Source organism: Ranitomeya variabilis, chromosome 2, assembly GCF_051348905.1.
Source record: "Ranitomeya variabilis isolate aRanVar5 chromosome 2, aRanVar5.hap1, whole genome shotgun sequence".
NCBI lineage: Eukaryota > Metazoa > Chordata > Amphibia > Anura > Dendrobatidae > Ranitomeya > Ranitomeya variabilis.
The window spans coordinates 834,134,718-834,148,087 of record NC_135233.1 but is presented as its reverse complement, the minus strand read 5'-3'; the positions used below and the strand labels follow the sequence as shown (position 1 = coordinate 834,148,087).

Genomic DNA, 13,370 nt, shown 5'->3' with positions numbered 1-13,370 from the left:
ATGTGTCTGCTGCTAGAACTCTGTGTGGCATTGACCTGGTCTCTAATCTGAGCTGCTGTTAACCTGCGATTTCTGAGGCTGGTGACTTGGATAAACTTACCCTCAGAAGCAGAGGTGACTCTTGGTCTTCCTTTCCTGGGGCGGTCCTCATGTGAGCCAGTTTCTTTGTAGCGCTTCATGGTTTTTGCCACTACACTTGGGGACACTTTGAAAGTTTTCCCAATTTTTCTTACTGACTGACATTCATTTCTTAAAGTAATGATGGCCACTCGTTTTTCTTTACTTAGAATTTGTATTATGGTAAGAAAAAAGCAGCTAACAGTCTATTCAGTAGGACTATCAGCTGTGTATCCACCAGACTTCTGCACAACACAACTGATGGTCCCAACCCCATTTATAAGGCAAGAAATCCCACTTATTAAACCTGACAGGGCACACCTGTGAAGTGAAACCATTCCCGGTGACTACCTCTTGAAGCTCATCAAGAGAATGCCAAGAGTGTGCAAAGCAGTCATCAAAGCAAAAGGTGGCTACTTTGAAGAACCTCGAATATAAGACATAATTTCAGTTGTTCCACACTTTTTTGTTAAGTATATAATTCCACATGTGTTAATTCATAGCTTTGATGCCTTCAGTGTGAGTGTACAATTTTCATAGTCATGAAAATACAGAAAAATCTTTAAATGAGAATGTGTGTCCAAACTTTTGGTCTGTACTGTGTGTGTATGTGTGTGTGTGTGTGTGTATATATATATATATATATATATATATATATATATATATATATATATATATATATATAATATATTTCATTAGTGTGGGTGTTATATAAATCGAGCAATTTTCACTCTGTCTACTGGCCCTCAAGATGATACTGATCTCTTCAGGACAAGCAGAGGCAGTCTAAGTGGTCATGTCATCGTCATCGCAGGTTGGATTACAATAAGAGAGCACACCTTTTTATGGACGTTGTTAATACATTCAGAATAGTTGAAGGTCACAGCTCACCTCTTCCCTCTCCCTTCGCAATGATCTTTGGTTAAAGGCAATACCTAAAACACTCCCATAGGCATTGATAAACCATAGAAAACTGTACACTGAATATGTTTGTGACTGATGTAAAACATGCCTGTTAACAGAAGCCGAGGCAAGATGGACACTCCCGTAATCCTGTTCAGAAAAAAAAATAAAAAGTTGTAATGAAAGTAATTCAAACCACAACTGTAGATTATTTGATCTGTGAAATATTCAGAGACTCATATTTTAAAATCCTTGTTTTTTTCCAGTATATGTGTTTACAAAAGCAGCCAGGGCTCAAAAAAGGTTCGTTTGCGACACTTTTTTACGCCAGAAAAAGCCACCGTCATGAGTCTTGCAAGCATTCCCCGAAGCTTGTACGCCGGTCTTGTGAATGGAAATCTTGTTATCTACACAAAGATGGAAGGTAATTTTCTGCAGTAATCACTTGCCGATGTAATGAGTATGATGCTGAATGCAAATTGTTGTCAGTTACTATCGAATCAGTGCACAGACGTCTGGACTGTGACTATCCACTCTGGAATAACATTTGTGTTATTTAATGGGTTGTCCACTACTTCTCAATCACCATAATTCTGTAAAGTAATGGCAGCTACACTCCCCTCCGATGTGGGTGCCGTTCCAGGGATGTGGGGACCTGCTGTCATGGGGCTTACGATACTATGTGATGCAAACCCTGCAGCCAATCAGTGACCGCTGACATTCCAACAAAGTCAGAGAGCAACAGCATGCTAGAATTTCTTCCAGGTGTCAGTTTCGCCTGAATTTCGTCTAAATTAGCACAATATTCTGTGCCAATTGATTAACATGGCTTCTAGAATCCACACCATTTTTGTTCATCTCTCTATAGCTCTTTTTCATTTGCATGACTCCTAATTCCCTGGCAGCTATAAATGGTTCATTGGACATTATCCCTAGTAGTAGCTGAATGACGCCAGGATCTCTCATTTAACCATATAACATGTATGGGTGCTAAAAGCTGGATATTCATACTCCAGACTGAAACCAAGGTATGATGGAGTAAAATGTGCCTCATACTAAGTTTGGAGCATCTTGGGCTACGTGGGCACCAGAACAAAGGATGCTGTGCTGGTGCACAAAGTCTAACGAGTCCTATCCATGAACACGCGACTATCATTTGTGTTACTTGCAGGATCCCAGGAAATAAACACTTGATTTGTTGGTCCCCACCAATCTGATGTTAATAGGGATTACCACGCAGATCTCAAACACTGGCAGTTAGTGACCTTTGATCCAATCTTCCTCCTTTAGACTTAAATGCAACCACAGATATACCGACTACTTTCACCAGTGATAACTCAATAGCCAGCAATATTAGTACAATTTTTAACATATGCCAGTGATTGGTGCTCTATGGAGAGACAATGTGGAGAGACCACTTACATAAGGAGGAAGGGACAACCACAACCAATATACAGAAATACCCAGAAAAACCACCAAGCAGAGAACAGATATAAAATGCCTTTATTATATGTAATTGGCAAATACAATATAACACATTGTGCGCACAACAGAACAAAAATATAATAATTAAAATGTGGTAGAGGCTGACCCAGTTTGTATTTATATATGTCTACATAAAAAGGTAGTGTATCCCTCAAATAGTGTATTCATAAAAACTAAAATAAAATAAACCGTCACAAAAAGGCAAAAATATGTGATATATATTTTGCATATGAAAAGATGTTTATATCATATATATACCGTAACCTATATTAATCAATTAAAATAAGTGATAATAATCATCATATCACATGTGCAAAAAATATAAGGTGCAATGACATGTTTGCAAACTGAAAATGTGCAAAAATAGCAATGGCAAATACCAAAAAGTGCCTTAATATGTGTGCAAATTTAACCCCTTCACCCCCAAGGGTGGTTTGCACGTTAATGACCGGGCCAATTTTTACAATTCTGACCACTGTCCCTTTATGAGGTTATAACTCTGGAACGCTTCAACGGATCTTGGCGATTCTGACATTGTTTTCTCGTGACATATTGTACTTCATGATAGTGGTAAAATTTCTTCGATATAAGTTGCGTTTATTTGTGAAAAAAACGAATATTTGGCGAAAATTTTGAAAATTTCGCAATTTTCCAACTTTTAATTTTTATGCCCTTAAATCACAGACATATGTCACGCAAAATACTTAATAAGTAACATTTCCCACATGTCTACTTTACATCAGCACAATTTTGGAACCAAAATTTTTTTTTGTGACGGAGTTATAAGGGTTAAAAGTTGACCAGCAATTTCTCATTTTTACAACACCATTTTTTTTTAGGGACCACATCTCATTTGAAGTCATTTTGAGGGGTCTATATGATAGAAAATACCCAGGTGTGACACCATTCTAAAAACTGCACCCCTCAAGGTACTCAAAACCACTTTCAAGAAGTTTATTAACCCTTCAGGTGTTTCACAGGAATTTTTGGAATGTTTAAATAAAAATGAACATTTAACTTTTTTTCACACAAAATTTATTTCAGATCCAATTTGTTTTATTTTACCAAGGGTAACAGGAGAAAATAGACCCCAAAATTTGTTGTACAATTTGTCCTGAGTATGCTGATACCCCATATGTGGGGGTAATCCATTGTTTGGGCGCATGGCAGAGCTCAGAAGGAAAGGAGCGCCATTTGACTTTTCAATGCAAAATTGACTGGAATTGAGATGGGACGCCATGTTGCATTTGGAGAGCCCCTGATGTGCCTAAACATTGAAACCCCCCACAAGTGACACCATTTTGGAAAGTAGACCCCCTAAGGAACTTATCTAGATGTGTGGTGAGCACTTTGACCCAACAAGTGCTTCACAGAAGTTTATAATGCAGAGCCGTAAAAATAAAAAATCATATTTTTTCACAAAAATGATCTTTTCGCCCCCATTTTTTTATTTCCCCAAGGGTAAGAGAAGAAATTAGAGCACAAAAGTTGTTGTGCAATTTGTCCTGAGTACGACGATACCCCATATGTGGGGGTAAACCACTGTTTGGGCGCATAGCAGAGCTCGGAAGGGAAGGAGCGCTATTTTACTTTTCAATGCAAAATTGACTGGAATTAAGATGGGATGCCATGTCGCGTTTGGAGAGCCACTGATGTGCCTAAACATTAAACCCCCCCACAAGTGACACCATTTTGGAAAGTAGACCCCCTAAGGAACTTATCTAGATGTGTTTTGAGAGCTTTGAACCCCCAAGTGTTTCACTACAGTTTATAACGCAGAGCCGTGAAAATAAATTCTTTTTTTTTTTTCACAAAAATGATTTTTTAGCCCCCAGTTTTGTATTTTCACAAGGGTAACAGGATAAATTGGACCCCAAAATTTGTTGTCCAATTTGTCCTGAGTATGCTGATACCCGATATGTGGGGGGGAACCACTGTTTGGGCGCATGACAGAGCTCGGAAGGGAAGGAGCGCCATTTAGAATGCAGACTTAAATGGATTGGTCTGCAGGCGTCACGTTGCATTTGCAGAGCCCCTGATGTACCCAAACAGTACAAACCCCCACAAGTGACCCCATATTGGAAACTAGACCCCCCAAGGAACTTATCTAGATGTGTTGTGAGAACTTTGAACCCCCAAGTGTTTCACTACAGTTTATAACGCAGAGCCGTGAAAATAAATTCTTTTTTTTTTTCACAAAAATGATTTTTTAGCCCCCAGTTTTGTATTTTCACAAGGGTAACAGGATAAATTGGACCCCAAAATTTGTTGTCCAATTTTTCCTGAGTATGCTGATACCCGATATGTGGGGGGGAACCACTGTTTGGGCGCATGACAGAGCTCGGAAGGGAAGGAGCGCCATTTGGAATGCAGACTTAAATGGATTGGTCTGCAGGCGTCACGTTGCATTTGCAGAGCCCCTGATGTACCCAAACAGTACAAACCCCCCACAATTGACCCCATATTGGAAACTAGACCCCCCAAGGAACTTATCTAGATGTGTTGTGAGAACTTTGAACCCCCAAGTGTTTCACTACAGTTTATAACGCAGAGCCGTGAAAATAAATTCTTTTTTTTTTTTTCACAAAAATGATTTTTTAGCCCCCAGTTTTGTATTTTCACAAGGGTATCAGGATAAATTGGACCCAAAAAGTTGTTGTCTAATTTGTCCTGAGTATGCTGATACCCCATATGTGGGGGGGAACCACTGTTTGGGCGCATGACAGAGCTCGGAAGGGAAGAAGCGCCATTTGGAATGCAGACTTAAATGGATTGGTCTGCAGGCGTCACGTTGCATTTGCAGAGCCCCTGATGTACGCAAACAGTACAAACCCCCCACAAGTGACCCCATATCGGAAATTAGACCCCCCAAGGAACTTATCTAGATGTGTTGTGAGAACTTTGAACCCCCAAGTGTTTCACTACAGTTTACAACGCAGAGCCGTGAAAATAAAAAATCTTTTTTTTCCCACAAAACTTATTTTTTGGCCCCCAGTTTTGTATTTTCCCAAGGGTAGCAGGAGAAATTGGACCCCAAAAGATGATGTCCAATTTGTCCTGAGTACGCTGATACCCCATATGTTGGGGTAAACCCCTGTTTGGGCACACGGGAGAGCTCGGAAGGGAAGGAGCACTGTTTTCCTTTTTCAACGCAGAATTGGCTGGATTTCAGATCGGATGCCATTTTCCGTTTGGAAAGCCCCTGATGTGCCCGAACAGTGGAAACCCCCCAATTATAACTGAAACCCTAATCCAAACACACCCCTTACCCTAATCCCAACAGTAACCCTAACCACTCCTCTAACCCAGACACACCCAACCCTATTCCCAACCGTAAATGTAATCCAAACCCTAACCCTATCTTTAGCCCCAACCCTAACTGTAGCCCCAACCCTTGCCCCAACCCTAGCCCTAACCCTAGCAATAACCCTAGCCCTATCACTAGCCCTAACACTAGCCCTAACCCTATCCCTAACCCTAGCCCCAACCCTAACCCTAGCCCTAACCCTAGCCCCAACCCTAGCCCTAACCCTAGCCCTAACCCTAGCCCCAACCCTAGCCCTAACCCTAGCCCCAACCCTAGCCCCAACCCTAGCCCTAACCCTAGCCCTAACCCTTGCACTAACCCTAACCCTAGCCCTAACTCTAGTCCTAACTCTAGCCCTAACCCTAACCCTAATGGGAAAATGGAAATAAATACATTTTTTTATTTTTTTATTTTTCCCTAACTAAGGGGGTGATGAAGGGGGGTTTGATTTACTTTTATAGCGGGTTTTTTAGCGGATTTTTATGATTGAGAGACGTCACACACTGAAAGACGCTTTTCATTGCAAAAAATATTTTTTTTGTTACCACATTTTGAGAGCTGTAATTTTTCCATATTTGAGTCCACAGAGTCATGTGAGATCTTGTTTTTTGCGGGATGCGTTGACGTTTTTATTGGTAACATTTTCGGACACGTGACATTTTTTGATCGCTTTTTATTCCGATTTTTTTGAGGCAGAGTGATCAAAAACCAGCTATTCATGAATTTCTTTTTGGGGAGGCGTTTATACCGTTCCACGTTTGGTAAAATTGATAAAGCAGTTTTATTCGTCGGGTCAGTACGATTACAGCGATATCTCATTTATATCATTTTTTTTATGTTTTGGCGCTTTTATACGATAAAAACTATTTTATAGAAAAAATAATTATTTTGGTATCGCTTTATTCTCAGGACTATAACTTTTTTATTTTTTTGCTGATGATGCTGTATGGTGGCTCGTTTTTTGCGGGACAAGATGACGTTTTCAGCGGTACCATGGTTATTTATATCAGTCTTTTTGATCGCGTGTTATACCACTTTTTGTTCGGCGGTATGATAATAAAGCGTTGTTTTTTGCCTCGTTTTTTTTTTTTTTTTCTTACGGTATTTACTGAAGGGGTTATCTAGTGGGCCAGTTTTATAGGTCGGGTCGTTACGGACGCGGCGATACTAAATATGTGTACTTTTATTGTTTTTTTTATTTTATTTAGATAAAGAAATGTATTTATGGGAATAATATTTTTTTTTTTTTTCCATTATTTTGGAATATTTTTTTTTTTATTTTTTTTTACACATTTGGAAATTTTTTTTTTTACTTTTTTACTTTGCCCCAGGGGGGGACAATACAGATCGGTGATCTGCCAGTTTGCATAGCACTCTGACAGATCACCGATCTGCGAGAAGTGCAGGCTGCTTCACAGTACCTGCTCTGAGCAGGCTTCTGTGAAGCCACCTCCCTCCCTGCAGGACCCGGATCCGCGGCCATCTTGGATCCGGGTCTGGAGCAGGCAGGGAGGGAGGCAAGACCCTCGCAGCAACGCGATCACATCGCGTTGCTGCGGGGGGCTCAGGGAAGCCCGCAGGGAGCCCCCTCCCTGCGCGATGCTTCCCTGCACCGCCGGCACATCGCGATCATGTTTGATCGCGGTGTGCCGGGGGTTAATGTGCCGGGGGCGGTCCGTGACCGCTCCTGGCACATAGTGCCGGATGTCAGCTGCGATATGCAGCTGACACCCGGCCGCGATCGGCCGCGCTCCCCCCGTGAGCGCGGCCGATCGCGTATGACGTACTATTCCGTCCTTGGGAAGTAGGGCCCACCCCACATGGACGGAATAGTACGTCTAATGACAGAAAGGGGTTAAAGAAATGTGCAAAATAGCAGTGGCAAATCCCAAAAGATGCCTTATACCGGCCTATCAGCACAGCACATACATGTTACCACATATGCAGCAATATATCATATAAGATGCAAAAGATGCCATATACCGGCCTATATGCAGTTCAGCACAGCATATACTGTACGTATCTCCACATATGCAGCACTGTAGCATATAAAGTGCAAGGTGCCGCCCGCCGTAAAATTCAGTGGGACAAACCACTAAAGTGTACCAACCAAAGTGCAAAGTGCATTGAGAGGGAAATATACACACTCTACCTTAATGCACCCCGACTCGCATTTTGGATATTAATCCTTCGTCAGGGGGGACTTATTTGCAAAGTAGGTTTACACATCTGCCCAGGACACAACAGAGCTAGGGCACGACGGTTACTGCAAACATTGTGCAAACCCGCTTTTTAATTTGAAGGTGTTAATAATTTCCAACCACCCAAATTCTTGTGCAGGAGTGAATAGCCCCATGGACTGGTCTGTGCCGTGTCATAGGTTCCAGAGGTGCCAGCTCTGTAGAATCACATTGCAGTCAGCGCTAGCTCCTCTGCTAGAGATAGAAGCCTAGCAGGCGATGTAAGGAATTTACAAGATGAATTATGGTGCAATAATCCTTTTCTGTATATCTGGAGGTAAACTTTACATGCTCACATTTTATAGACATGTGGGGAACGCTCCCTGCAGTGATCGGTTCACTGCTCTTTCAAAAATCCAAAACCCACTTTAGCAACATGACACCACTGATTTGACTAGATGCTCATTTTCCATTCGTATTTCTGAATAATAAATAACCCAACAAATTCTTGTTCAAGGGCTATACAAATGCGCCCAGTGCCTTATTTCAAAATTATTGATGGGTGTCTTATGCTTCTGCTGCTGGGAATCTATAAACTGACTATCCCCATAAACTCTTAAAGGGAACCTGTCAGCAGGATTGTGCACAGTAACCTACACACAGTGTCAGGTGGGCGCCGTTCTACTGATTAAAATGATACCTGGGTTGATGAAATCTGTCTTGTGGTTGTTGTTTAATCTTTATTTTCAGTTATTGATATGCTTGTGCTCCGGGGCAGCCTGTAGGGGTCTTCATGTGGTGCTCTGATTAGCTATTCATAATGCAGACTACTAACCGGTCACAGATCCTTCACTGACTGGCATAATGAATACCTGTACATACTCAAGAAAAAAAACCTTTGTCAGGCAGCTGCCAGCCGTGGCACCTGCGCTGTAGCATAATCACGTGTTCTGTCCTGATTATAACTGTGCTTGATACCTAAGAAAATTATGTTTAAGTCAGTCATATGTCGTAGGCCAAAATATTATTTTCAACAATGGATGTTCAATTTTCAGTAAATTGCCCTGTCCTATTAGTGGCAACATCTCCATTATATTCTGGATTGCTGCCTTCTACTTTGAAGTCAATCAAAAGCAGAGAGGTTTAGGAGGTGGCTAGCTTTAAAAAGTATAATTGTATGTACAGTATACACAATATATACTGTGTATCTGCATATATAAGTTTGCATAAGATGGTTAGAACAAACAATAATTTTCACTCACACAGTAGATGACTGCAATCTGCTTAATTATTTATACAGCAAAACAATGAATCACTGAGAAAATGTAAATCTTTGGCCGCCTGGCCACTAGCAAAGTACAGTTAGGGTACTGTCACACAGTGGCACTTTGATCGCTACGACGGTACGATCTGTGACGTTCCAGCGATATCCATACGATATCGCTGTGTCTGACACGCAGCAGCGATCAGGGACCCTGCTGAGAATCGTACGTCGTAGCAGATCGTTTGGAACTTTATTTCGTTGCTGGATCTCCCGCTGTCATCGCTGGATCGTTGTGTGTGACAGCGATCCAGCGATGCGTTCGCTTGTAACCAGGGTAAACATCGGGTTACTAAGCGCAGGGCCGCGCTTAGTAACCCAATGTTTACCCTGGTTACCAGCGTAAAAGTAAAAAAAAAAAAAAACGTACATACTCACATTCCGGTGTCTTTCAGGTCCCTTGCCGTCTGCTTCCCGCTCTGACTGACTCCCGGCCGTAAGGCAGTACAGAGCACAGCGGTGACGTCACCGCTGTGATCTGCTTTCACTTTACGGCGGCACTCAGTCAGAGCGGGAAGCAGACAGCAAGGGACCTGACGGACACCGGAATGTGAGTATGTACGTTTTTTTTTTTTTACTTTTACGCTGGTAACCAGGGTAAACATCGGGTTACTAAGCGCGGCCCTGCGCTTAGTAACCCGATGTTTACCCTGGTTACCCGGGACCTCGGCATCGTTGGTCGCTGGAGAGCGGTCTGTGTGACAGCTCTCCAGCGACCACACAATGACTTTCTAACGATCACAGCCAGGTCGTATCGCTGGTCGTGATCGTTGGAAAGTTGCAGAGTGTGACAGTACCCTAACTCTTCTGTAGCTAAAGAGGCCAAATAAACATATCTTACTACCTCAAATATAAAAGTGTCCATACTATTCCATATGGTGATGATGAGACAGGACTTTGCAAAATAGGAGGCAGGCAGCAGTCGTAGTGTAGGAATAGAGGCAGGAGAGCTGGAAGGGCAGTGAGCGGCGGGAGAGCTGGAAGGGCAGTGAGCGGCGGGAGAGCTGGAAGGGCAGTGAGCGGCGGGAGAGCTGGAAGGGCAGTGAGCGGCGGGAGAGCTGGAAGGGCAGTGAGCGATCCACTTCACTTGCAACTCTAGCATGGAAGTTCAACTATGGATTTCTCTGAAACAGCCAAACGAATTTCTACCAGCAAGGTCAGGATTCTTTTTAAAATAGTTGCTTTAGCTGCCTACTTTTGAGGCTCATTAGCAGCCCGCACCCTGCAACGGTCCTGAATTGAACAGTGTTCTCTTTTTGTCATGTTTTGATTTTTTTTTTTTCATAAAATAATATTTTCTATTTTTTTTCTGCTTGGCCTTGTACTGTTTCTGATATCTTTATTCTGTCCTACTGAAAATCTTTTTTTTTATTTTCAGTTTAGAAAGACACACTGTAGCTGAACAGAAAAAAACAAGTCCAATTCTGTTAACCAGTTTATAACTTTCAGTGTGATAATTAGTTTTGTTAAACATTACATTGCTTCCCTACCATGTGTCTCTGCAGGCCGCATGCTGAGCGGTGCTGTGGAGTGTTCAGCCAAAGGGTTTGTTTTCATAAGCATTGACCTATTTTCCAATGCCGTGGTTGTCTGGTTAGCAGGCATATGGAGCAGATTACTAGAGTTCACTACTTTTCATTGGAAGATATGGGATAAACAAGCAGCTGTTTTACTGCCAGGCTTACAATCATCCAACTTCTATGAAGGCAGCCTGCCATTCCAGTGCCAGCAGGTTTGTGATCGGATGAAGCCAAACATATGACTCTGCCTTCTTGAAGAGGACCGTGCACCCGCTTTAGCATGATAAACTGGCCTTATCATGGAGTAGTAATGAGTCAATGCAGAATGCCCCCTCATTGGAAGGACTGACTAGTTTACCAGACTTCTGTGTGGGAATGCTGCCTATTTACCTGCCTAAATATAAGAGCTGCAGTTACATGAAAATGCCAAGTTGGTCTTACATGTTATTCATCATCTGGACCAGCCTCTGATCTACGGATCCAAATCCGTGCGTGCATCCTTGTGTGGATATGAGCAGGACAGGTTTCCAGCCCTGAATGTAAAGCTTGCATGCTTGTCTTCATTAACAACAAGCACAGATCTTAAAAACTTCGAGGGATTAGAAAGCTTTCTAAAATGCTACATTTTCAAAGACTGAAAGAGCGATTTAGTTGCTGATGAGTATTGATTATTCACTGAAGCGTTGAGGATAAAATGAAGTTTTTCTACCCTTTGGGAAAAACACAGGAAGCTCCTTTGTTCCTCTACGGATACTAAATTTAGCTTGTTAATTGTGCCTTTTTTTCCAGGATATTGAATAGTTTCGGATTTCTTGGCTGTGAAATCTGTGGCTGTTTTAATGTATACCATTCACTATTTACACTCGAGAGCTGTTTGCTGTTTATTGCAGAGACTCGCGGCACCAGAACCTAACCACACTGTGTGTCTGTGCCGCATAGTCTATTCCGGCAGGATAATGACAGTGTAGTGTGCCGTCACTAGCCATTTAATTCAGACGGCAGAAATATGCCTCTGGTACCTAAAACTGCACAGCATAAGACACAATGCAAATAATGGCTTATTGCGATGTCTAGCTAAACATAATATTTATACGCTAGCCATAAAAAGATGAAAATGTATAATTTTCACGTTTTTGCCTACATATGGTTTATATTATGATGGTCTTTACAGTGGTATTGACTTACAGGTTAGAACCTTGAACAGGTTTGTTACTACTTCATACAACTGTACAATGTCTGTACAAGAGAGCATGCTCTTTTTAGACTATTGTAGGGGTTTCACTCACTCAGGTGCGACGGCTGACACTTAGGAGGCAGGTTCCAACAAAAGTTCAGAGGTTTATTGCTTCATAAACCAGTTAGCATAAACAGAAAAACAAATAGCCTTTAACGTAGGCAAAAGGAAAAACAACTGTCCATTCCTTCAGGCTCAGACCTGGAGCGCTAGCACCTCCACACATATCCACTGTGTTAAGCATTAGCCTGTCTTATATAGAGCTAACCACACCCAGTAACCCATCACATGATTAGCCATGTGGTCTGACATCACCACAGGTCCTGAAATACATATACATGGTTATGTGCAACAAAGAAATACTCCGGGCTACATTACAGCAAGAAGCCACCTATGCGACACATATCTCCCGTCGACTACACACCCTTTAGCCATGCTACATACCTCCCCCCTCTGCCTAAAGCCGTGGGGCTTGGCACTTTCCCCCACTAAACAAGGGATTCTTGATAGGGCATCCGCATTACCGTGCAGCTTTCCGGCCCTATGTTCCACATGGAAACTGAAGTCCTGCAAGGCTAAGAACCAACGGGTGACCCTAGCATTTCTACCTTTTGTTTCCCTCATCCATCTAAGTGGGGCATGGTCAGATATTAGTCTGAATTTACGACCCAGCAGATAGTACCGTAACGTGTCCACCGCCCACTTTATGGCCAAACACTCTTTTTCTACGACTGAGTAGTTCTTCTCAGATGAGGACAGCTTTCTACTCAGATAGAGAATAGGATGCTCCTCCCCATGTAGCTCTTGGGAAAGGACTGCTCCTACCCCAACATCTGAGGCATCTGTCTGAAGAATAAATTCTTTCTTGAAGTCCGGTGCCATCAGAACGGGCTGCTTACATAGAGCCCCTTTCAACTCTTGGAAGGCTGACTCTGTCTCTTCGGACCATTTAACCATCACCGATTTGTCCCCTTTAGCAGATCAGTCACAGGCGCAGCCACTGTGGCGAAGTTCGGGATGAACCTCCTGTAATATCCCACGATTCCCAGAAAGGTTTTAACTTGCTTTTTGGAGAGTGGTTTCGGCCATGTTTGGATTGCCTCCACTTTCCTGATTTGGGGCTTTATTTCTCCACGACCCACTATATAGCCTAGGTATTTGGCTTCTTCCTTACCCAAGGCACACTTCTTCGGGTTTATTGTAAACCCCGCCTCTCTTAGAGCATCAAACACCGCTTGGACTTTCTCCAGATGACTCTCCCAGTCCGGGCTAAAGATGACGATATCATCTAGGTACACAGCAG

The 13,370-nt window shown here is 42.5% G+C and overlaps 1 protein-coding gene across 5 annotated transcripts in view; it reads left to right on the top strand.

The window, feature by feature from the left end:
- Nucleotides 1-13,370, top strand: part of ARHGEF10 (Rho guanine nucleotide exchange factor 10) — a 276,596-nt gene that overhangs the window by 189,279 nt on the left and 73,947 nt on the right. For all 5 annotated transcript variants that reach the window (XM_077290065.1, XM_077290064.1, XM_077290063.1 and 2 more), the window contains one exon: nt 1,287-1,444. In XM_077290065.1, coding sequence (XP_077146180.1) covers nt 1,287-1,444 — 158 coding nt within the window. The remainder of the gene's footprint in view (nt 1-1,286; nt 1,445-13,370) is intronic.